This window comes from Rhipicephalus microplus, chromosome 9 (assembly GCF_043290135.1).
Source record: "Rhipicephalus microplus isolate Deutch F79 chromosome 9, USDA_Rmic, whole genome shotgun sequence".
Classification (NCBI taxonomy): domain Eukaryota; kingdom Metazoa; phylum Arthropoda; class Arachnida; order Ixodida; family Ixodidae; genus Rhipicephalus; species Rhipicephalus microplus.
In genome coordinates, this window is record NC_134708.1 from 29393097 (window position 1) to 29419419 (window position 26323).

Genomic DNA, 26323 nt, shown 5'->3' on the forward strand with positions numbered 1-26323 from the left:
GCACACACAAATTCAGTCCGCTCAGAGGCGTTCCGACAGGCCAGTAGTTCGTAAGAAGCCCAGTAGCGCTTGCACGGCTTTCTTCTGTGACGATGAGTCATGACGATGGCGCAGTATACTTTCTTCTGACAGCGGCTGGTCATCTAACCTGTTTAGTTTATTAGAAAGGTGTTGTCTTTCCAGGTTGTATCTCGGGCAGTCACACAGGATATGTCGAATTGTTTCTTCATCTCCGCAGTGTGCACAGTCGGCGGTGTCGGCCATACCTATGCGGAACGCGTACGCACGGGTAAACGCGACTCCCAACCATAGTCTGCACAGAGCAGTAGCGTCGCCTCGTGGAATTTTTGTTGGAAGCTGCATGCTTAACGTTGGATCAAGGGATCGTAATCTTGCATGCGTAAAGAGAGGCTCATTCCAAAGAGCCATGGAGCGTTGGCGAGCAAGAATGCGGAGCCTCCTAGCAGGGTCCGTCCTTGAGAGAGGTATTGACTGATCGTTGTCTTCTGTATGGGCTGAACGGGCAGCTTGATCAGCTCGTTCGTTACCGATAATTGATTACAGTAAAAGTGATAGCTGGGTTTGTAGGTAAGCATCAATTTTTCAATTTCTATTTTTTAGCGCGCGCAAAACGCAGATACAAGAAAGAGACAGACTAGTGTTCATTTCAGTTCGAAAATCATTTCATTGGGCAGTTTTTGTGATTATTTTAGTTATTCTGTTTTTCCTCCTTTTCTTTTGCCATGCCGCTGTTGGTGTTACCAAAAAAAAAAAATGGGACCCGTTACAAATGAGAAGACCGCCACCACCGCTCTAAAAAAAAAAACAGCTTTTGTGGTGTTGTTGTGCCTTCACTGTAATTACACTGAAGATATTTCACTTAAAAGACATGGGAACGCCGCCATTTCTGTTTTTTGTAGATTGCGATGTGAATTAATAAAGCCATGAAACACCTTATGCACTAACTCAACTATCTTCACGTGTATACGTCTACCGCAACCCTGTTTGTTTAGCTGTTAAATACGTAAAACACAAAGGTTGAGAGCCCAGTATGGCAGCACTGAAACCCCACCGTAAAATAATATATAGAATTAAGCGGTGCGGCCAAAATTGGGGGACCCTTAAGCTTCGCCTTTAAGAGTTGAACGTGATAGCGAAATCTGGCCTCTAGTGCGCCCTTTAACCGCTAAGTGCATACTTATTCGTATGTTTTGTTACACACACACGCACGCACACAAACAGGCACACTGATTGTACCAGCGCGCGCTATTACTGCCGAATGGGCTCGTTTTCGTCGTCACGCCTGTGGAACAAAATGCGTTAAAGGGGCCCTGAAATACTTTTTCAAGTAACCATGGAATTGATTCACTACAAGAGCTTATTGCCTCACAAATTCAACGCCGCAAAAATTTAAGAATCCGTCGAGTGCGAGTGGAGTTACAAAGGTTCGTCGCAGGCTGCAATTGCATTATCTCTTCTCTCGTCACGACGAAAGGGCTGGAAGCAAAGCAGGGAGGGGTGGCAGGGCAAAGACACTACCGCGCCTCGTGACCTTGAGCACTTTTTTTTCTTCGAATGCGTGGCTTTGTCGGTGGAATCGCGCGCGCACGCGTGGACAAGTAACGGCCTCCCGCGGCTATCTCTGTAACTTGACTTTTCGGTCACAGTCGCACAAACGATTTTTCGCTCACAACCAACGGAGCCGACGCCGGCGGTGGGTTTTCTGCGACACGAGCTCTGCAACGCTATCGCGTTAAAATAACAACGACCGAGAAAGGAGGAGTATTGTATTGTACCGTACCGTATTTATGTCTCTTGCTGAATCACTATAAATTGGCCTCGGTACGGTATGGTTCGCTGTGCTAAGAAGAAAGAAGCAGATTAAGAATTAAAAGGAAAAATAAAGTGAGGAGCCACTTTGCGAATGCGGATGACCAGCGAAGCTTTTTTTTTTGCACACGACCCAAGGTTGACTCGGAATTTCTAATCTTACTCGCGTCTGTTTTTCTCTCCTCTTTCTTTCTCATCTTTCTCTGCCTTCCCCCTTTTATGAAAACAAGGCAGCGAACCGGATGATTTCATTCAAGTTGGCCTCCCTGCTTTTCTCTCATTCGATTCTCTCTCTCTAATCTTATCCGATCATACAACCTGAAACCAAATGTCTGTCCGAAAAGCACCCAACGAATTCAGCAAACGGACCTTCAAAGTTTTCCATTTGGGTAGCACGCGTCATTTATTGCTACCTAATCTATCTTTGTATTGTCCCGGTTGTAAATGAGCGACCGAATTCGATGATTGCGCCGCTTTGTATCGGGAACGAAGAAACCCGTCTCATAGTCGAGGCCGGCCATATCGGTGGTAGTGAAAACGAGAGCCAGTCTTCTGACTAGCCTGCGTTGAAAATAAGAGAAATGTCGAAGCAATTGTCTCTCGCGCAATATCGCACGTGTGCCCCTTTGACAGGGCGCCCTTTACACTTGAGCATGCGCAGACGAGTTTCGTGCTAGCCTGTATGCGCCCTTTCAGTTGGTAGTTAACGTTTGGGTTTAGTTCTCTTCCGCTGTGTTCAAGCACCTACGCCCTTCCAGCGTGCCCGAAGTGTATACATGTGTTGATTATGGGAATGACTTGCCGTCCAATCGTTCGTCGTTCAAAAGTCATCCAGGTTGCTATCTGCTGGAATCCGCCTTTGTTCTCGCGGTGCCATTGCGCACGTGCCCTTCCCCCTAGCGGCGAAATCGCGGAACGCTGTGATGGCGTCTTCGCACGCCTATCGATCTCGGAGGCTTTTCGCTCTGGCGATTCCGGTTGTCCAGGATCATCCGGCAAAGATCCGCCTATACCTATACCGAAACAGCGGCGGCTGCACAGGAGAGCGAAATAGGTGGATTAAGCCCCGGCATTCAACTGCAATGTGGTGAGTAGCTGCATGGCATTTTAGTGCGATATCTTTAAAATTTCGGTGCTGGTGTCATTTGTTATGAGCGAAAAAACAGCGGTGGCCGTGAGCGAAAGTTCGGCGTATGAGGTGGTGGAGGGAGTTTGCACTTAAGGCTTTTCCTACGGCACAGTTTGGGTCTTAATGGCTCCATCGAGAAGCTAAGGTATGTTTTGGCGATTGTGATATCGGCAGTGCACGTGTCTGTGTGCATCGGCGTGCGTGTGGGGCGGGGGGGGGGGTCTCTATTGCGCTTAACTTCTAAATGTGAAGCTTAAGGGTTTCTTCTTATCAGTCACATTCGACAAGTAATAGCTAGGTAGATATGGTACTAAGGTACTACTAGGTAGATAAGGTAGATAAGGTACCGTTTTGATCGGGCGGCGGCTCACGGCACCTAGCCGTAACTCATAAGTTAACTAAGTACTAATTTTATGCAGTGAAAGGCTAATTTTCCTTCTGTCTTTGTTTTAGCCACCAATCACGTAACCTCGTATTGGTTATTGTTGCCTGCCCAATGTCTGTCCCTGTGTATTTTGCCCCTTCATACACACTTGCCCCAGTTAGTCACTTGAAAAGCCCGAATGTGTGTGAAGACTCCCTGGTTGTGTGCTCCCCTCAGTTCGTACTGTTTACAAACATCCAAAGATGGCGCCACGCATCCAACAAGCGCGCGCAGGAAGCGGACGGGATCCGAAGCTAGCGGACACAGCTGGGTGCTTTCGCAGGCCTCCGCTGTACTGTTTCTTTTTCTTCTTCTTCTGTTTGGTTATCTGCCCCCACAACACTGGCGGGGGCACCCCGGGGGCAAGCTGGGCGTGCGCGTCGGCCGACCCTTCTTCTTATTCTTCTCCTTCGGTTTTACCGAAAGAAGCGGGGACGGTTGTTCGCGTGAAGTGCCCGTGGAGGGAGGTGCGAAAGGCGCGGCACGACAGATGCACTACATACAACCGCTAAGGAAAACACACACACACAAAAAAAACAGAAACAATAACGAAACCGAAAGAGCTGCAGAACCGTCTGTCCGTCGGTGTTTGTCCATCCAGTCTCACTGTCGGTTCGGCGGCGGGCCTGCTGGGGAGGCCTCCCGGCGACTTGTCGTCGGTGTACGCCTCTCTTTTTTTTTTCTCTCAAACTGCCACTGTTGGAAAAAGATGTACCGATGAATGCGTTACCCCTCGCTGGTGTAAGACTATGTTCCGACCGTACACAATGCGGCACAAATGGTGCTACCACAGAACCCGGCGGGAACTCGGACCTGCTCCTTGATCGTCGCGTCCTCCGCGAGGCTCGTTTCGTGCGTTCTTCTTCGCCAACGTTGGCCCTCTATACTCCGGTCTTCCCACGCACGTTTTTTTCCTCGGAGGGGCCGGTCTTCTTGGGCTTCGCTGCGCGAGCGTCGAAACTCTCCCGACCGACGTACACCTTGCAGCCGACTGTCTGAGCAGTTTGTACGTGGGCCGCTGGCCGAGTTGGAAAGGAAAGACGAACCGCCCTCGTCCCACGCAGTTCTCGCTGGGCCGCGTATGCGTTTGCCCACGCGAGCCGTCGGCGTGCGGAGGTGTTGGCGGCGTTTCGGTTGCCATCTGCGGCAGGACTGCGTCGGCCCGTCTCGTGGAAGCCCGCAGAGCTGGACTGGGCTTGCCGGCTGCGGCTCACTGGGGCCGCGAACATCTTACGTCCGATAGAAGGAAGAGCAAAGAAGTTTGGAAGCCTTCGATGACTGGCAGTGCGTGTGTGTGCGATCGGTGATTTACGAAACCAGGACTTTTTTTTTTTTTTTTGGTCGTCTCGGACCATGGGTGCCGGGACATTGGTGCCGCGCGCATGTGGGGCTTCTTGCTGGGCTGTCGTGGTCACAGTTCTTCTCCTAGCGGACTCACTATGGATGAAAGTAGAGTGCAGAGGGGACATGAGGCCTCCAAGACCGAAAAGTAAGTGCACTTGTAAAGTTTTTATAATTGCCCGCATGTAGTGACTTACGCATAATACTGGTTAATTGTCTTTCGCTGAGGTGTGGTATAGATTGCTATTGCAAGTGGGTGTGTCCAACAGGAAGGTTATCATACACTGCTATGAGTACTGTTAATTATTGTAAGTTGTGGCGCTTATCATTGGGTGTAGCAGGCATGACTACAGATCTTGACAATATTATCATACCGACAGTGTTCTTGACATCACGCCGGTTACTTGCAGAATCAGGAAAACAGGGATCGATTATCCACTTCTATCAAACTTCACATCTCATACTTACATGAATACCGTGGTATAAATGACAAAAAAAGCATCGTTTATTAACTATACATTGTGGTTATCTAAACGTTCTTATTGTCCACGGGCGTCATATCGAAAGCGAAATAACTAGTGAATTTTTTTTTCTTAAGGACAGAACATATCACGGGCACGGTTTCATTCGCAACGCTCCTTAATCGCCTTACGATGCATAGGCAACCTTGAGTCCTTCACGGCGAACCAGATTCATTAGCCCGCGTACACAATCGGATATGCATGTACATTCGTGCATACCTGATTGGCTCGCGGCGGGGGCATGTGAATCTCGTGCTGATTTTGTGAATCACGCACGCTGGACGGTCATAGGCACACACACCGTCCGCACGTGTCACTTCGACCTGTAATCTCAACCGTAATCGGCCATCTTATCCTTATTTGCGAGATAATTACGCAGGGTCGTGGAATCACTTGGTATGAGCTGTTTCCTAATGGTTCGCGGGATTCGGCCGCAAAGCGTCAGTTCTCTTTTTCCGTGCACAGTCATTAGTGCGAGGGCTCTCGGGTCCCGCACGATTAGGTATACAGCCTTCAGTCGTGGTGTCATCACTGTGACTTTGGAGGCGGCTTACTGCTGTCCGCGGCGCTCAACTTTCACTGCGTCCTCGTGTAAGGCGTGCATATGAATTGTACCGTGATTACGTATGCAGATGGAAAACGCGTGTGTACGCACGTGTTGTCAGTGGCCTTGCGGCGACATGAGGTCGCACGCGATTGGTTTCCCATGCAGCACGCCGGCAGTGTCGGCAAACATTTGGCCAGCGTCGGAAAAATATTCGCAGAAATACTGGCCCCACATTTGCATTTCACGGTCTCGACACGCCTAAAGAGTGTGTAAGCCGAATGGTGGAGGCCAATGACGGCCCACTATTGACAAAGGTGGTCGTAATCGTTATGGTCCGTCTAACATATCCCCAACGCTAATAAGGATGGCTCCGGCCAATGTTGTACGTCGTATACGTGTCGCAATGTTGGCACTGCGCGTGACGTCACGGAGTTCTCAGCGCTGGGTGCCTGAAGATGCCAGCCGCCATTACTTATTATCGCGTTTGAGAGTGCCAGTGCAAGGGACGACAGAATCGTTCACTCATCGCGTTCTTTTAAACTGTCCCCGCTTTCTTCAGTTCGCTAGCCGCGCCAAGAGGGAACACGAAGAAACGTAAATGTATGTGACATTTATACATATATGGACACAGATAAGAAATTCGGCAAAAAAAACACACATTTCAGACGCACGCACGTTATCATCGTTATCTTCATGCTGGGTCACGTGACAGGGAAACGAAAAGCACGTCGATGCTATATATAGCGCGTTACTTAATTTGCTGCCATTCCAAGCTGAAGGACGAGAGAGAGGTTTTTTTTTCTTCCCTTCCCTTTTTTATAGCTCCCGCAGGCGCTGTCATCCCTCTCTCTCCAGTTCTTGTCTTTCTTTTTTTTTTGGGGGGGGGGGGGGCAACCTTCCGCAAAAAGTTATGCGTGACCCTTGCTCACTCCAGCAATCCGTTATCCTCGAGACAAAGTTATGGAGCCAGTAGGTACGGTATATAGCGTTAACAGAGTCGATAGAATCAATCGAGTCACGGCAAGCAACTTGGAGCATACCACGTCCCTTGGACCTCTGCCGCTGCTAAAAGTGCCTCGAGGACATGTCTTCCCCGAACAGACTCGAACAAGATGACATTCCGTAAGTCGTTAAACTGGGTCGTAAAGTGCGTTTTAATTTAGGAGCTCTCGCTAGGAAAACGAACATGTATACGAGAGCGTCTCACTTCGACGTACGAGTGCATACCTCTCGCTCCAGCTTCCCAAAAACCGTTTAAGAGAACCCGGTTCAAACAAGAATGCGATTGCTTTTGAAGATGCCCTGTTAGAGAAGACGCCGACCGCCATGCTAATTCCCTACAGCACCGCCGTGCACTCACGTTGTCTCACGAGACGATAGTTATAGCGCGAGAACAAAACGACGACACAGAGACAATAGGGACACGAAAGACACGAGCGCTAACTTCCAACTCTTAACTTCTTAACTCTTTAACTTCCAACTCTTTAACTTCCTACTTCTGATAATAAGGGTTGCAGCGCGAGCACGAATGTGCTAGAAGAAACAGACGAAAGTCGAGGTACGGAAGGCAAAGAGGACAACACGAGCGCTGAGGTTCATGATAATATCATGAAATTCATGATAATTCCTCTTTGCCTTCCGTACCTCGACTTTCGTCTGTTTCTTCTAGCACATTCGTGCTCGCGCTGCAACCCTTATTATCGTGAATTCAAACCAACTAGCCCAAATCGCCATTCTTTTCCAACTTCTGAGTTGGAAGTTAGTGCTTGTGTCTTTCGTGTCCTTCTTGTCTCTGTGTCGTCGTTTTGTGCTCGCGCTATAACTATCGCCATGCCTTACCAACTAGCCCAAGCTGCCACACTTCTAAGTCTCACGAGAGCCGTGAACAAGTGGAAACCAGGGCTGTTGGGATCAGGTTAATTAACCGAGCAACGATTAAAAAAAAGCCACACGTTGAAATCCGAAAGGGGTTTATTCCAGACGCTTGTACAGGCTCCATCCACGTGGATCGACCATCCACCCGTTATAGCGGGTGGATGGTCGTCGAAGAACCATGTATGATGAAGAACCATATATGATCGAAGAACCATATATGATCGAAGAACCATATATGATGAAGAACCATATATGATCAAAAAACCATATTGATGAACGAATAACCATATATGGTTCTTCGTTCGAACGCCGTCGTGTGGGTGCCCTCACGGAAAGCTGTACGACTCACACGTTATCGCGGAGAAATAAGTCACGTGACGTGATTCGGATCTCACCGCGGCCAGGAGTCACGCGACAGGGTAAATATTTTGGCATTGCTTTCCGAGGTTCAACAGTGTGATTGTGGCCTCCGTAGTTATGGTAATGTTGTACGCAATCTGGAAGCTCTGATCGCGGTTTAGTTCGTCGTGTGAATAGAGCTTTGCGGGTGAGCATTTATTCTGCAGTGGTCATTCAGGGCTGGTACATGGAGCTAACGCTGCGCAGAGCGCACAGAAGTGCGTATACCAACGGCGCAGCTCCACAATGAGTCTCGCAACGACAACGTTGTCGTCTGCCTTCATTAGGTGTCCTTTCGGTGCCTGTGCGGTAGCCGCATTTCCGTATCCGTGGCAATCTGTTCTTCCGGTTACCTGTATAGATCCATAGATCTGGCAGGTATGAAGAGCAGGAGCGGCGCCAGCAAGGGGCACAAACGGGCTGGAGCCCCCCCCCCCCCCCTCCTCGCCCCAGAGCAAGCGTAGTCAAAACACAACGCGTAAGTTCTGTGCCTCCTTGCCCCTTTGAAGGAACACGATTTGTGTCGGTGTCAACAACAACAAAAAAAAATTCTGGCGCCTCCCCTGATGAAGGGATCGGCGGCAGTGTTTGCTGTGCCGCACCGAATTAGCTCGATTGGACCTTGGCGGGCTCTTCAGAGTTTCCACCCAGTGACTAATGTGCCCCTCCTCCTTTCCCTCACTGCGTTTTTTTTTGTGATGTGTGTTTTTGTCAGTGAGAGGTAAACAGCTTCTTTACAAAAAAACTCCCTTGTACGCTTGTTCATTCATGGCTCCTGGAAAGCACAAATGACGTCTCAGGCTTTCCGTTCTTTCTTTTCTTTTTTTTTCCTTGTTTGCGTGCAGAAAAAAAAGTTGAAAAGAAGGACTCGCGAAGGAATGTAACCCCCCTCCCCCCCTCCACATACATTCCGGCATGTTTGCACATGGGCACCACTGTCAGTGGATATGGGCGTTCGCTCGGGCTTTTGTAGAGTTACAGTAACTCTAGGCTTTTGATGCTATCTCTCTGAACTCACGAGAAAAGTTTATGGCGTGTTTATTGGTTCGTACCGATTTCGGTTTATGTAAACTTTAGATTTCGTATAATAGCGCTTTCGCCGTTAAAAACCGATGAACCGAGTACGCCGCCCTGAAGAGTGCTGTCTATCTCATTATATATTCACCTTTTCATAAACGCCTCCCTGGGCGCCGCCATAGCCCTCCTTGGGCTGTGCAAACTGGCGCGTCCCCTCGAAAATGCACTGACAACGCTGCGCCCTTAGCCTTTGTACTCCCGCGCACAGCCCATCATGGCGGTGTTTTTTTTTTTCCTTCCTGTGAAAAGGTGTATAACTCGACACAAACGATGTCTCTTTTCCTGATGATTTGTTTGTCGCTATTTTTGCCCGCCGTGACGTATACGGTGCTTGACTGGCCACCCGAAGGTCGCAGGATCGAGTCCCGGCCGCGACGACCGCATTTTTGGTGGAAATTCCCGCATTCCTCCACTACGCGTCTCTCATAATTTATGGTGGGTCTGGAATGTTAAACGCCAACAATTATTTTGAAAAAAAAATCGTTATTGATCAGCACACACTGATTACCCGTACATTCATGTGAAACGGCGTTCACGATCGCTAGCCAACTTTGCACGTTGAATACGGTCATGCCACGGAGGTCAGTTTACCTTAGCAGGGTTCACCCCCCCCCCCCCAAAAAAAAAAGTTCTACAGACGCCTTGCCAACGGTATCGATTATTATTTCCAGCACTGCCGATGTTTATGGTGCAGCAGATTGTCCTCTTCTCGGTCCTCGAATCTTTTTTTCTTTCTCTGTCTTTCTCTTTTTTTGTAGGCGACGTGGTGACCACTAACCGCTGCAGTGTTGCCCTGTATGCGCGTACGGAGTCTGTTCGCGAACGGTACGGGTGTAATCTCGCGCACAAAGCGGGCTGTATGTCTAAGAGAGAGGCAACTGCAGGTCGTGGTGTGTGCGCCTGGTTACAAAGCAGCGAAGAGCGCAGTCCGGTTCGCCCACGCGGCGTTGTAGAAAGCTGCTCGGTGCCCCAATATGGGACACGCAGGCTGTAGCCGCGCCTACTCGTGGAACACTCACAGAAATGGGAGCGTCCGCGGCTCGCGGAAGAAAGGCTCTCTATATATATATATATATATATGTATATATATATATATATATATATATATATATATATATATATATATATATATATATATATATATATATATATATATATATATATAATATCTAACAGACAATAATGCCAGGGAGAGTGTAGGGGAAGATGTTAGACTAAATAAGATAACTTGCCCACGGCAAGCTATCTTTTCACCCACTTTTCTATCTTCGTATATATATATATATATATATATATATATATATATATATATATATATATATATATATATATATATATATATTTATATCCAGGTATACATGCACAGCCATTTAAACGTATACATACGCGTATATGCCTTAAATTAACGCTAAATTGAAACAGTGAATCATGTGGGACTAAGAAATTATACACAGGGAACACATATATTTATTCAAGTGTTTCTTGCAATTCACAGCGACCACAATCGGGTTCCCGTATCAGCGCCAATGATGATGTGATTAATAAAATAAACAATAGACAACATCAAGCTCAATGAGCGACGTTTGAGTTTCGTACCGAAATCTCCGCCGATGACGTCACGGATTTGCAATGCGTTTTTTTTTCTTTCTCTCTGTATTTTTTGCCAAATCGGCTGAGCGAAATTTTCTGGAACTTGGTATGTTAAGTCTCTGGCTCCCTTACAGATTTTCAAAATGTTTGATTCGGAGAGTTGGGGGTTTACGATGGTTTGAAATATGAGTAGACAGGAGTAAACCGTCAATAGCTCTGTCCGATAGGGAGCTTGCGTTTTTGGACTGTGACAGATGCCGTATTAAGGAATTGCTGTAAGGCAAAGTGAACTTTGGTATAAAGCGGGAGCTGATATATATTTTTTGTCGTTTTTGTCATGTGTGGTTTGTGGTGGGCTCTTATGGTATATCTGCGTACAAAACTTTCATTTGTCAATGCATATTTCTCAGATTCCCTATTAACTTTCAGTTGGTAGTGAGCCGATGTCAGTGTGTTTGCTGTCGCCCCGCCACGGTGGTCTAGCGGCTAAGGTACTCGGCTGCTGACCCGCAGGTCGCGGGTTCGAATCCCGGCTGCGGCGGCTGCATTTTCGATGGAGGCGGAAATGTTTTGGGCCCGTGTGATCAGATTTGGATGCACGTTAAAGAACCCCAGGTGGTCTAAACTTCCGGATCCCTCCACTACGGCGTCTCTCATAATCAAACGGTGGTTTTGGGACTTTAAACCCCACAAATCAATCAATCAATCAATCAATCAATCAGTGTGTTTGCTGTCCCTGTCTGCGTTTCGCTCTCGTATGTCAAACCCCGTACAGCATGATGTATTTCAGTTTGACCGATCGTTAACCGCGTAGGTCCTAGTATAGGATGCCAGTCTCGTGATGCGAAAGCCGCCGAATACGTGACGTCACAGCGATTGGTGTGGGAACTTCAAGGCTGCGCTGCCACCTGCGTTTTCTTTTTTCACCTTTTCTCGCGTAACAGTTGTGTCTTCTCGCTGCAAAAACATTATGATGCTATAATTTATTTACACGGGAAAACGTCTACTTTTCCTGAATAATAAATACGCATGTCCCCAGACCAAATGACAGTTCATAGTTCTCGCAAATCTCGTGTCCCGTCTTTTAAAAATACTATTCTACCAGGCCCCGCCGCGGTGGTCTAGTGGCTAAGGTACTCGGCTGCTTACCCGCAGGTCACGGGATTGAATCCCGGCTGCGGCGGCTGCATTTCCAATGGAGGCGGAAATGTTGTAGACCTGTGTGCTCAGATTTGGCGCACGTTAAAGAACCCCAGGTGGTCGAAATTTCCGGAGCCCTCCACTACGGCGTCTCTCATAATCATATGGTGGTTTTGGGACGTTAAACCCCACACATCATCATCATTACTATTCTACCAGATCGTACACGCATAAAAGATGTGCTAAGTGAACTACTGTTATCAAGTGTTTGTGACAAATATAAGTGCTTGTCATATTTAAACGCGAACTGTACCGAGACCACACGAAATGCGCTTTTTCACCTCCCGGCTGGCCTGCATGCTTTTGCAACAGCGGATTAGTTCAGAATCAAGACGTTCGCCTGCATGCCAAAATTAGTACCTGCCTTAAAGTTGTCCGCACAGTGTTTTGCACGTTCCAATTTTCTGTACTCAAGTGTTCTGATGAGTTGTTTTTGTCCGCCTTATATATATATATATATATATATATATATATATATATATATATATATATATATATATATATATATATATATATATATAAATAGAGAAGAAAGGCAGGGAGGTTAACCAAGTTTGGCTCGGTTGGCTACCTTACACGAGGGGTGGGGGAAAGGGAGAATATTATAAAGAAAAGATATAGAAAAGAAGAGTAGTATGAAAGAGATTTTATGCTATGGTGCATACTATAATCATGGGGTGTTCTGATGGGTTCTTTTTATTGGCATTTCCTTTAGCTTACCGTGTCACGCAATCGAGGCTTTTATGAGTTCCTTTGGTTGCGTTTCAGTTTATGCAGTACTCAGTAAGTAGGCGTCCAGATAGGCCACAATTGTTTATGATCGTCGTGTTATTGTCAATTTTAAAAGCTGGTATTATGGGGAATTCGTGTTGCGGGGCAACCCGTGCACTAATTTTCAACTATCGATTGAGTGTGGGCATCGCGGTTATGTGACCGTCCTTTTCGCCGCAGTTCCCCCCCCCCCCCCCCCCCCCCGTTGCGTCTACAGTCTCTGCAGCTGGCAATTTCTGCGGCTGGCTTCCGAACGATTCTGAGAAAGAGACCTCTCGGCCGAATCCTTCCACTCTCATTCGGCTCCTCACCCTCAAGCGTTCTTCCTCTTCTTCTTTTTTTCTTTTTTTCTGCTTTCTCTCCAGAGGTCACCACCTCTCGCGCCGGAGGCGACTAACCGTTAAACGCCGCCAACCGGATCATCGGCTGCAGGGTTGAGGGAAGCGGTGAAAGCATCCGTGGCACCAATTTGTGCGCCCTTCGTTTTTTGTTTTTTTTTTTTTCGCCGTAGTTGTGTGCTGTGTATTGAGCGTGGTTTACTAAAGCCCCTTTTGCCTCAGCAAACGGGAATATTGACCGTCGGCGGCGTGGACGCGAGGGACGCAAAACATCATCATCACCGTATGACGTCGCAGATCAATGCAATTTGTGACGTCACGATGACATCACATGATTACTTCGCCACATGACACAGTCGCTTGTTCAAAGGTGGGTTTATCCCGAAGGCAGTGCAGAAGCAAAGAAGGTGCAGAAAACTCGCGCTGCCTCTGATCTCGGAGGCTGTGCAAAACTGCGTTAAGTGCAGAAGGATCAATACATCAACTGAGGAAAAAAAATGACCAAGAAAATGTATTTCGACTTGGAGTTGTCTAGGCGAATACTAAAGAGACCGAGTTTTTTTCTGCCACGAATTTGTTGTGTAGTGGGGAGCGGGATACATAAAACCGGCTTTTGATTGACTGACTGATTGTTTGATTGATTCATTCATTCATTCATTCATTCATTCATTCATTCATTCATTCATTCATAAGGGAAGGTGGGGGGCACATATTATATGCGAGTGGAGCTGCGTACGCGCGTCTTGATTCTCGACTTGTCCGAGAGTTTTCATACTCTTTTTTTCATCAGAGACGAATGCCCATGTATTCCTCGGTGCGCCGTGTTTCACTGAGCTTGTTCACTGTGAGCGAGAATGCGGACCGGCACGTGGTGGTGTGATCAGCCTCGGTTATGGCAGTTTGAATCTACTCATCAGCGGAGAATCGAACAAAGGTTCGATTTGAGAGCGTGCATATCACTTTAACTGTGTTCATAGAAGTGCATCATGTATGGGTGGGGGACAAAGAGGTGAAAGAGGGCGGGGGGGGGCGCAAAGCCAGTCCCATGTATGGAATGGACATGATAGGGAGGGGGGGGGCGCTTCGACGATCTCTCTTAGAACTGTTTTCTCATGGACACGCACAATAAGAACAAGCACCGGGCATTCATTTGAATGACTCAGCGGTATTGGTGTCGCCCTCGTGTGGAACAATACGTAGGAAAACTTGGCCTTCAAGACGGTCGATAAAAAGCAACGTTTGCAGTCTTCGAGGCCATTTAAAAGAGCATTGTAGTGCGCTTTGTTTCCGAGAGGTGTCGCGAGCGCAGCGCTGCGCGCGTTTTCTGAAGGCGCGCACATTGCCTCTTGTATTTTATAACCAGCCCTTTTCGCTAGTTGAAGAGACATTTACAGAGCAGCATGCAAGAAGACCTATCTTATCCACACTCACCACCTGGGCTACAAGTGGCACCAACACTCTGAGGTATTGAGCTCGCATAATTTACATAAAAAAACAAAAACAAAGGGATGGGTTCGTACTCTTAGTCGTCGCTCAAATGGCAGAACATAGGACACGTAATTTGAAGGTCGTGGGTTAGGGCCCCATTGACGGAAAGGTTGACATTTCGTCGAATTTGGCTTCCCGCTCAAGCTAAAACCATTGCATTACTAAGAAACTGCTAAAAAACCACACGTAATGTCTCCTGTGTTTTTTTTTTGGCTCTTTGTCTACCGCTTCAATAATACAGATAACGTGCAATACAGAAAACGCGCCCACTTCTATCGTAATGCACTCTTAGGCTGTTTTGTTTACCTTCCGAAAAGATAGCGCTAGTGATACCGTCAGCCTGTATAAGTGATCAACAATATTTATTTCACTAGTTAGGTTAAAGAACAAATGAAAAGAACAGACAATCAAAATTAAAACCAAGAAACGCGTGGAGAATATTATTTGTTTTGAAGTAAAGAGGAGCGATTGCGGCATAAAATCAGCCTTTCCGTCGGTTGTCTCCGAAGCCAAATGAGTTAGGAGGTTGTGCGTTCGAGCCCCACCGATGGAAAAGGGGAGTGGAGTGGCTTCTAAATTACTATGTGATTGGGTGCGAGACCGTACGAAACCTTTGCAAGACACTGTGACAACTTAAATAGGGCCTGCAGCACTTTTCGTGCATGACCAGGAAATGCTGTCGACTGGTGGAGGATGATCCTGACAATACGCGAGCCATAGATTACAGCGCAAAACACGGCCTGGAATATACAACTATATATTCTCAGTTGGCTAAAAATCGCGCCTCCCTTTTTTCTACAAATGATGCTATGCACCCAAATGACCGCACCATATTGCCAATTGTATGGTCATTGGCTGATTTGATTATCATCAGCCGCATGGTAACCCTGGCCTAGCCAAATGTATGGCCATTGGCTGATTTGATTATCGTCAGCCGCATAGTAACCCTGGCCGCCGAGGGAGGTCTCTAAATGCCGCTTGGGATCAAATTGAAAGTAAGCCGCTAGTTCGAAGAAGAAAAACCACAGCATACTCATGGACGTAGTGATGATGAGCGGGGCGAAGCGTCTGTCCGTCTGTATGTACGTCCTTCTAGTGAACACTCCAAGCACCACTATCTCGCATCTTTTCATCATATATTGATTATGTACAAGTACCGCCATCTAGCGGGCATACTAGGAACTCCCCTGTGGCACATACCTGAGAGAAGTGGTTACTACAGAGGACGATCGAGTGCGTCCCTAAAAAATGTGCTCAAGGTCATGACACGCGCGTGACGTAACTTCTTTCTTCCGTCACATAACGCCCCACCGCGGTGGTCTACTGGCTAAGGTACTCGGCTGCTGACCCGCAGGTCGCGGGTTCGAATCCCGGCTGCGGTGGCTGCATTTCCGATGGAGGTGGAAAAGTTGTAGGCCCGTGTGCTCAGATTTGGGTGCACGTTAAAGAACCCCAGGCAGTCGAAATTTCCGGAGCCCTCCACTACGGCGTCTCTCATAATCATATGGTGGTTTTGGGACGTTAAATCCCACATATCAATCTCGCCGTGGAAAGGCGGGTTTCAAAGAGAGAGCATTCTATGGAAGTTCGTGATCCGCCTTGGTGGCCACTCGGGCAACACTGCACGCTCCCAATAAGTCACGCGAAACTGCTCAACGTCGGCCAGTGTAGCGTATACACTACAAAAAATCACAGCATATCCATGGACTGAATGATGATGATTGGGGTGAAGCGTCCGTCCGTTTGTTCATCCGATCATGCGTCCGGATGGACGGACATATGGTTGGATGGACGGAAGCATATACGGACGGACTGATGTACAGATGGATGGACGCACGAACAGACACAGTCGGAAGCATGTGCGGACGGACGCACGGACGGAGGTGCGAACGGACAGATGTATGGTGGGACACACGGACGGACGCCTCGCCCCACTCGTCATCATTCACTCCGTGGATATGCTGTGAAAACCACTGACGACATCTAGTTATATTATTCCCAAGGACATAAATAACAATATCAATAAACAAAATAGCTCAGTGGTGCGCTGATTGGCAAATGACTATATAAGCATTGACAAAACTGTATTTATGTCCATTACCAACAAGGTGTCTAAGTTTGATTCTCAATACCATTTTAATATACGAAGGGTTAACCAGTACAAAAACCTTGGTATCACAATTTCATCTGATCTTAGTTGGACAGAGAACGTGCGCCAAGTGTCCAAAAAAGCGATGAGCAAATTATTCTTTATTAAACGGGCCCTGTCATTCGCCACACATGAAACGAAGCTTCTTGCTTACGTCACATTTGTCCGCCCGGTCTTAGAATATGCTTATTGTGTGGTTTCCTCACACTCTGAATAGTATCGCTATACTGGAAAGGGTTCAGTGGAAAGCAGTGCGCTTTATCTTCTACAGATACGGGCGCAACGACTCTCCTACTGCTCTACTACATCGTGCTGGTCTAGCCACCCTTGACAGTCACGCAAAGGTTTTCCGGCTCAAATTTCTTTATCTACATTTACACAAATCATTCCGCATAAACCCACATCTTTACTTGAGCTTTCGAGATACCAGACCGACGAGGCGAAGCCATGCATGGGAACTCGAAGAATACTCATTTAGTAATAATGCTTTTTTCTATTCGTTCTTCCCGCGCGTAATTCGAGAATGGAACACACTGAACCCAGTCATTACACAGCAGCCAACATTAGAGAAATTTATGAAACTATATAGTGGAAGGTACTGATCCATTCTTACCTAGTTAGCATGTACAGTGATCACCTGTTTTTCTTCGCGCAGTCTTTCCTGCTTCCAATTGAAAGCACTTGTCTGCATATATTTATTGTTTATACGCTTCCTTGATGATAATACCCAATCTGTGTTTTCTTCTTTCTATGCTTCGTTTCTTATCGACCCCTGTTTCTTTGTCGGTGTACCATTGAAGTACTTTGTACTTGATTATGGTACAAATAACTATGTATGACTGTTCTATGCCGTACTGCTGTGTTCAGTGATTATATGTTCTTTATTATTCGATATTTTTTTTTCAAACATTGAAAGTTGTGACAGTGATGCTCACCCCTGTAATAATCCCCACGGGGGATGGACAGTGTTCTGTAAATAAATAAAATAAATAAAATATGCACACATCACTACGTATTGAGCAAACTAGAGGTAGCTACATGCATATATACGGAAGAGGGAACGACCCACGGCCTAAGGAGCTTCGCCCCTTAAAAGTATGCCTAAGCACGGCTATGCCGAGTCCACGAGAAAAACTGTCCGCCCATCCGTCTGTCTGTGACATAAGGCGATCACCGCTATTAAGAAATAAATAAAACAAATAACTTTACGCTCCGGTGCATTGGTTTAAATAGGCCACGCCACGGTCAACCAAGCATTTTTGGTTTTAGGCGAAAACTTGGAGAGGGTCTAATATGCCCATGCAGATATAAAAATAGGGTCATAAAAGAATATTTCACGGCGAAACGGGCCCTAGAAGCCACCTGCTATAAACTCCGCTCAACCACTGGCCACCGCCATTTTACCATGCATCCTGTGATGTCAGGTGAAGCAAGTAGCGGGGCCTCGTCTACCGATGACTCCAGTGGTCCGGGAGAGATCACTCTTCTTCTGGCTTTTAGAGAGATAATTACCCGTTATTGGGACTCCCACCGCAGCTTTCCTGCGGCCTGAAAATGGCTCAGGAAGGTGGGCTACAGAATTTTGCTCCACCTTGTCGCTATCGTGACAGGCAATGCTTAAGCATGTTGACTGTTCCTTTTCCGGCCTCTGCGAGTACTGTGCGGAAGTTGCTGACATCTACCACATGGTACGGGTATCCCAGCTTAAACCTTCGTTATCCGCGAACAACAATCCAACCAAAGAGGACTGGGAAGCGACCCTGCTCGGCTGCAATGTACTTCCGGCCCAACGAGCCATGGTCCGACGTGCCAGGACAGTGGGTGTGACCTATGAGGTCCTTGACTAGAGACTCCACTTTGTATTATTGTAAGGCAGGTGACCCATTAAGGGCTAGTTTTCCTTGCAACCATTCTGTTTTAATAAATGTTAGCCACTGCCACTACCTCGGCCCTCGGTATTGCCTGTATTGCCTGGGCCTGAACTGCCAGGTTGACGACATCCTTTCACACCTCGGGCAACGGTGGGGCTAAGACCTTGAGAGAGGTGATGGGGGGGGGGGTCTTCCCTGCCGTCCCAGAGAATCCAACTAAGTGTGGCTATTGACCTACAATGTGACCGATGCGGGTCGATTGTGATGCATATACGTGCAGCCACGGGAACGAATGTGTTTGCAGTCGGAGCCAGACACCCCCTGGCGCTTCGTTGACTTGTGAAGCAGAGGTGGTTCTAACTGCCTCTGCTGACGGCCATACTTCGCAATTTCCGGATATCATATGCCAGATTCCCCCTCGTCAGATTCGAGTGCAGCTCTGTAGGCGAGTCATCTCAACTTATTGGTTTCTTTCTTTCTTTCTTTCTTTCTTTCTTTCTTTCTTTCTTTCTTTCTTTCTTTCTTTCTTTCTTTCTTTCTTTCTTTCTTTCTTTCTTTCTTTCTTTCTTTCTTTCTTTCTTTCTTTCTTTCTTTAACTAAATTCTTTTGCCTAGGGGTACCATTCTGCGCATACGAATTTTGCTGTGGTGGATGCTAAAAGGGCCCTGAAAGTAACCAAAGATAACCAAAGAATGAATTCACTGGAAGAGCTCATTGACTCACGAATTCAGCGCCGCAAAAATATTAAGAATCCGTCCAGTGCGAGTGGAGTTACAAAGGTTTGTCGCGTGCTGCAATTGCGTTCTCCCTTCTCTCGTCCCGACGAAAGCGCTGTAAGCTAAGCAGGGAAGGATGGGCAGGGCCACAGAAAAACATCACGCGTGCCTCGTGAACTTGAACACTTTTTCTTTTTTTTTTTCTTCGAATGCGCGGCTTTGCCAGTGTGATTGCGCACGCACGCGTGGACGAGGTGCAGCCTCCTGCGGCGATCTCTGTAACGAGAGAGCGCGCCATATTCAAATCAGCTAATGGCTGATAGATGGGCTTGCTGCGTGTGATTTTTGGGTATATTGCGTGTTTGTCGAGAGAAGAAAAATAATTTTTTAGCTGACTGATAATTTATTGTGAATTCCAAGTTACGTGCTACGCTATAATATTTGGCTCGCGTGTTGTCGGGAACCTCTACTACCGATCGGAAGCGTTTTATGACCATGCTCAAAAAGTGTTGCAGGGTCCCTTTAAGATAATAGCTGCAATTAGGCAACTTCGAGTGTCCTTAGCCTCCGTGTTGCATTGTAGTAGTCACGGAAACATCGTTGAACAGGTAATGCCACTGGAGACACCGTTCCGACTAGTGGAGTTGTCCTCGTTGAGGAATTCTTGACGAAGGCATGACCTCTTGTCGAAACGTTTACTCTTGCGACGCCCTCTTTTAAGGCAATAGCGTTAAAGATCTCGGTTTGCAGAAATTCCAGTGTCGGTGTCGGTGGTTGTGAGCAACAAGCTGGCGTTGTCTGCGAACGTAAAGTCGAGACCGATGTAATAAGTAAATGTAAGATATATCAATGCCATAAAGTGGGAAGCAAGAGATTTCTTTCGCCTTCGCATGATTAGATCATTCCAGCGACTATAGGCGGCGCAGTGGTAGGTCGAAATGGCGGACGAAACGGTGATGTCGCGAGTGTCCACGTCAGTGTTGAGTGTCAAGACGTGTTCAGGGGTTCATCACGACCGAACTGCGACGCAGTTTTTCACCATGTGGCAGCTTCGAAGCACGGCTACATGGCGCCACCTGCGTTGCTAAAATGACCGACTAGAACGCGGCACCTAGTTTTGCCAGGTTGAAGTTGATTGTAGTGTCCCAGTGTAGTTTTCCATTTGTGATATCTCATCTTTCCCGTTTCACGTCGCACCGTAACACCAGCGCTGTCGCTGACGAAGATTCGATCCAACGACGAAAAACTCGGGCTGGAGGGAGCAGCGGAACTCTAGATATTCACAATCTGCCGGCCGTTTCAGTTTGATACAATTTCCCACCGCATCACGTCAGCGCCCAGTCTGCGTCACCTTTCATTTCTCTCTCGATAACAGGGCCGCTGAGAGCTTTTTTATTGTACGCGCCTTCGAAACTCTCCCCACTTCTTATCCGTCTCTCAGTCACTCTCTTCCCCCTTCTAATCCGAGTCGTGGCTTTCGACAGGAAAACGCCACTTCCGGCGCCCCACGCGGGCCCCCTCTTTTCTTTCCCTCCGCTACATACTACGCCAGCGTATACGTAACGAATACAACGGGTGCCTGCCCTGCTGCTTATCGCCGTTATCAGCCGAGACGGAGGAGAGTACGAAAAGGAGGACCGCACCCGCCCACTTTCGACAGCCTAGGGATTTTTCTAGGGAGAGGCGCTAGGTTGAGAGGTGACCGTACGGAGTCCATTCGCGTTGTGACAAAGAGAATGGAGTATACGTGCCCACGGAAGGAGAGGGGGGGGGGCAAAGTCAGCCTCCCTCTCTCCTTTCTCCTAAAGGGGAACCCCTGCATCCGCGACTCTATTAAGTCAATCAGTCACAATTAAGCGAAGGATTTGTTGTTTGTTGCCTTCATTATTTGTCGATTTTCATTATTCTTCGTGTCAAACACAGAAACGAACCCTCAGAATTCCCTTCCTTCATTCATTATAATCAAGCATGCAGGATAAGTTGGCAGAGCTGGGCATATTTAATGCCCCACAAAGTGCCGTAGCCCGTCCCAGTTATTATGCTACAGAAGGAGCACGCAACAGTGAACAGAAAATGGTAACAAGGAGGCAGCCATAGTTGTGCAAATTACATGGGAATCTCGTTGGTGCTATATTTATGTTGTGCTGGAAATAAAGTATTAGGCAAAGAGTTTGGCCAGGGGAGCAAAAAGGAAAACGTATTAGACCGAGAAAGGTATTATGCAGAATCTTATTAGCTAAATTGTTTTATAATAAGGTTAAACAATAAAAAGAGTCGTATTAATGAAATTACTCTGTATTATAATAATTAAAAACTTAATAAAGTTAAAATTAAAATTAAAATGTCACGTGTAAATATCGCAAAAACGTCGACGATCACCATAAGAACGTTCATAGTTTGAGACTTACCTTCGAGGCTAAGCTTATAACCATAGCGCGTCGTAACGCTAAATTTTAAGACACAAAGCAAGAAATGTGCGCAAATACCCAGACTTATCGAATGCCAAAGCCTGGAAATACTATCCGCCTCATTCAATTGGGACAAATATTCGTAACGTCAGTTCCAACTCTCACCACCTCGGCAACATAATTTGCCACCGTACAGATCACGGATATAACGGGTGCCTGTTCTGCTTATGTTTGTTATCAGCAGAGACAGAGGAGGATATGGAAGGGGGAGAGAAAAGCATCCGCCCACTCTGACGAAATCGGTTGCTGGCGTAGTTGGTTAATCGTCCTAAATACTGGATAGCGTGGATTTGACACAGGTACAATAAAGAAAACTGAAGCACCTGACAAGCTCGTGTCGGGTGCTCGTTTGTTCTTCCCTCCTTTCCCCTGCGTGGAAACCTAGGGAACTGAACTAGGGAACGGCGCCGACTTGCGAGAGTGCGGAGTCGGCGTGCTCTGTGACGAGAGGGAGGGCTATACGCTCGCCGCGGAAACGGTGAAGAGCTCGCATGCTCGCTCGCTGGTTGCGTAAACGACGCCCCCCACCGACCGTACGATCAACGTTCGGCGGCGGCATCTTACGCGCGTAAAAAGCGGCGTAAAAGAGCGGCAGCGGCCGACCAGGGTGGTCGGCTTGGATGGAGCGCGCTGACGCTGCGGAACAGAAAGTGCGAGCGAGTTTGGGACTATGATATCACAACAGCGCACGCCAACGACGAGGACCCCGTGAAGTTATCAAAGCCGACGCGCGCTTCAATCGCTGCAACGTTTGATGATCTTCGGGGCGCGCGTCTCGCGCCCACGACCATGTGCTTGAGGTTCCCGGTTGTTCCATGGTCGAGACGTCGGCGCTCCGGTCTTCTCCACGCCGCGGCGGACGTCTCGTCGACGCCGTTGACGGCGTCGCCTCGACGACTTCGTGGTCATCTTCAGCGCGGAGCTTGGGCTTGTGGTGGTTGTGCCGCGGATGCTTGCGCTGGTGCACGCTGCTTGCGCTGCTCGTTGTAGCGGCCAGCCCTTGCCACGAGAACGACTGTACGTGGAACGTCAATTGTATCGACTACCCTTATCCTACTGGTGAGCGCAGACTCTTTCCTCTGGCGGAGTATAAAGTTGGGAGAGTTGGTGCACGACGAAACTTGTAAATATGATAACGAGAAACTTCTGGCGCAACTCAGCACGAGCAAAGAAAAAAAAATGAGAGAAGACAGGATAGGGACTTCGAATGGTGGACACATTTCCATAACAGTGTGCAGTTGGGTCGCATCTCCCCAAGACTTGAACCTGCGACGGAAATGCGTGTATATTTAACGCACGCTGTATAACGACGTATCTACAGGTACGCGGTTGGCTAACCTTCGTCGTGTAATTGCGAGGGCGCAGTACTTAAGTTTTAAGATCTAGCGCCATTTGCTGTCTTCTCTCGCTTTCTTCCTCGTCCTCAGTTGCTCCAACTACTTCGTCTTCGACCGACGAGAGATCGGAAGTTCGCCTGGTTTATACGACCCTCGCCTTTAGAGAGAAATATTTAGTAATGTGTGTAGTGCCGTTCGGTCGGGGCGCCCGCCTCACGGTTTTGTAACTCTCTCGATTACGAGGCCGCTAGGGGCTTTGGGAAACACCTGGGACGGGGCAGGTTCCGGCCGGCGCGAGTAAAAAGGCCTGAAGTGGCTTTGCGATATCGCACTCCGCTGACTGCCTTCCGCTTCTTCTAGACGGTGCTCGAGTCGCTGTTAGCGTTGATGCATTTTATTTATTGATTGATTTTATTCAGTGATACTGTCGAAAACACTCTTTGGGTAGCTGCTGCAAGCACGTTTGCAAGCACTATGCTGATTGACTTGTCTGGTTTAACGTCCCAAAATCACCATATGATTATGAGAGACGCCGTAGTGGAGGGATCCGGAAATTTCGACCTCCTGGGGTTCTTTAACGTGCACCCAAATCTGAGCTTTCGTTCGAAAGCTCAGATTTGTGTGCAAACGAAAGTAATGTACAACAACCTCGGCAAGGAGCAGCGCTTCGAGATAGGTAATAGTGCACTTGAAGTTGTAAAAGACTGTCTACTTAGGGCAGGTAATAACCGCAGAGCCGAACCACGAGATTGAGGTAACTAGAAGAATAAGAATGGGGTGGAGCACATTCGGCAAGCACTCTCAAATTATGACAGGTAGATTGCCACTATCCCTCAAAAGGAAGGTATATAACAGCTGTATCTTGCCGGTACTTAGCTACGGAGCAGAAACCTGAAGACTTACAAAGAGGGTTCAGCTTAAATTGAGGACGACGCAGCGAGCAATGAAAAGAAAAATGGTAGGTGTAACCTTAAGAGACAAGAAGAGAGCAGAGTGGATTAGGGAACAAACGGGGGTTAAGGATATATCTGAAATCAAGAAGAAGAAATGGACATGGGCAGGGCATGTAGCGCGTAGACAGGATAACCGCTGGTCATTAAGGGTAACTGACTGGATTCCCAGAGAAGGGAAGCGGGTTAGGGGGAGACAGAAGATAAGGTGGGCAAATGGGATTAAGAAGTTTGCGGGTATAAATTGGCAGCAGCAAGCACAGGACCGGGTTAACTGGCGGAACATGGGAGAGGCCTTTGTCCTGCAGTGGACGTAGTCAGGCTGATGATGATGATGATGATAAAATCTGAGCACACGCGCCTACAACGTTTCCGCCTCCATCGGCAATGCAGCCGCCGCACCCGGGATTCGATCCCGCGACCTGCGGGTCAGCAGCCGATCGAGTACCTTAGCCACTAGACCACCGCGGCAGGGCTGCGAGCACTACGCCACCAGTCATTGTGTAGTAGGCCGGCATTTACTATGCCATGCTTCGCCAGTTTTCGGGTAAGCGTGGTAGCCGCTCCACACTTGCGAGGAATTTCGTGTATGCAGCGGCTGACGACGATGAAGAACGATGCCTTAAGTGCGTAAGCGCCACAGTAAATAGGGGATCAAGAGCAAGCTCTTGTAATTAATTAGAGCAGTCGACGACACACTCGGTGCACAGTTCTCATTGTGTAACACCTGGTTGTTCCTTTTGCTGTTCTAAAACGCCTCATTGCACATATTAGCGCGATTCACTTCCCGGCATCAAGCCTGCTTTATGGCAGTTTGGAAGCGTGGCTCAGTGGTAGAATACTGGGCTTGGCACGCAGTGGACCCGGGTGCGAATCTCATTGTATCCTTGATGTTTTTTATTGTGAGTTTCTTTTGTCATTTAGTGCGATAGTGGTTACGGACACCGGCGGCGGCGGAGAACGACGGTGCAACAGGTGACCCTTGTTATGATCTCATAACAACTTTCGCTGTAAAAACAAAGCGACAACAACAACAACAACAACAACAACGACAACAACAACATACAAGCATACATTCTGCACAAAATAAAGTGCTGAGGTGAATGTCAGTATGCAGTCATAATTTAGGGGAACCTAAAGAGAAAAGCCATTTTGGGTTTTGAAAGTACATTACTCTTTCAGGACGCCGAACACAAAAAGCTTACTGCAAGAAGACGTTAGATGAGTGAGAATACGTGCTACAAAAATATAAAAGAGCTCTAACTTCGTGACTGTAAGAGATTTTGGTGGCGTCTATATATACGGGGGACTGGTTATTTCTCAATAAGTAGAAGTCAAGTGCATTTTCTTCTAAGGGAGCTATAAATTTAGCATGCCAAGTTTCAGGAAATATCGTTCAGCCAGTGAGGCTGAATCGCGAAAAAAAAAAGAAAAACATTTTTGAAGTTTGTGACGTCGGCATCTAAGACGTTGACGGGAAACTTAAAAGTGAAACTTTCAACATTTATTTTAATTGATATGTGGGGTTTAACGTCCCAAAACCAGCACATATTACGAGAGACGCCGTAGTGGATGACTCTGGAAATTTCGGCCACCTGGGGTTCTTTGGCGTGCGCCCAAATCTGAGCACACAAGCGGACCTTTACAGCATTTTCACCTCCATTGAAAATGCAGCCGCCGCAGCCGGCATATGATCCCGTGACCTTTGGATCAGCAGCCGAGTACCTTAGCCACTAGACCATCGCGGTGGGGCAAGAATTATTTTCTCGTGTATTCCTGAGCTTATGGTAGTGAAACTAAACGACACCAGAGTTTTAAGGGTCTAATTCATCAGTATGAGCTAACTCTTGTTTCACGAGCGCAGTGTATACCATCGTGGCTTTAGATACGTCATTACTGTGTGGGCCGGACATGCATGTGTCCGCATCATACCCTATTTATTCGACTGTAACGCAGACATGATTACAGTGCGATGGGCGAGTTTTCATTGAGCCCAGAAAAAGAAAAGTTTTTTTTTCTTTCAGTATTTGATTATAACGTGGAGGTCGACTTTAGGTAGCGGTAAATCTGTGAAGAAAGAAGGGAGCCCCGCCGCGGTGGTCTAGTGGCTAAGGTACTCGGCTGCTGACCCGCAGGTCGCGGGATCGAATCCCGGCTGCGGCGGCTGCATTTCCGATGGAGGCGGAAATTTTGTAGGCCCGTGTGCTGGAATTTGGGTGCACGTTGAAGAACCCCAGGTGCTCAAAACTTCCGGTGTCCTCCACTACGGTGTCTCTCATAATCATATGGTGGTTTTGGGACG

At 47.6% G+C, this 26323-nt stretch overlaps 1 protein-coding gene across 3 annotated transcripts in view; it reads left to right on the top strand.

The window, feature by feature from the left end:
• The window catches only part of wb (wing blister), a 399222-nt gene that overhangs the window by 248340 nt on the left and 124559 nt on the right, over positions 1 to 26323 (top strand). The window contains exon 1 of one of the 3 annotated variants that reach the window (XM_075873405.1): positions 4389 to 4872. The exons of 1 other annotated variant lie outside the window; for it this stretch is intronic. In XM_075873405.1, coding sequence (XP_075729520.1) covers positions 4737 to 4872 — 136 coding nt within the window. In that variant the 5' untranslated portion in view covers positions 4389 to 4736. Of the gene's footprint in view, positions 1 to 4388; positions 4873 to 22212; positions 22794 to 26323 lie in introns of those variants that run through there. One more of the 3 variants, XM_075873403.1, reaches the window with a different exon arrangement.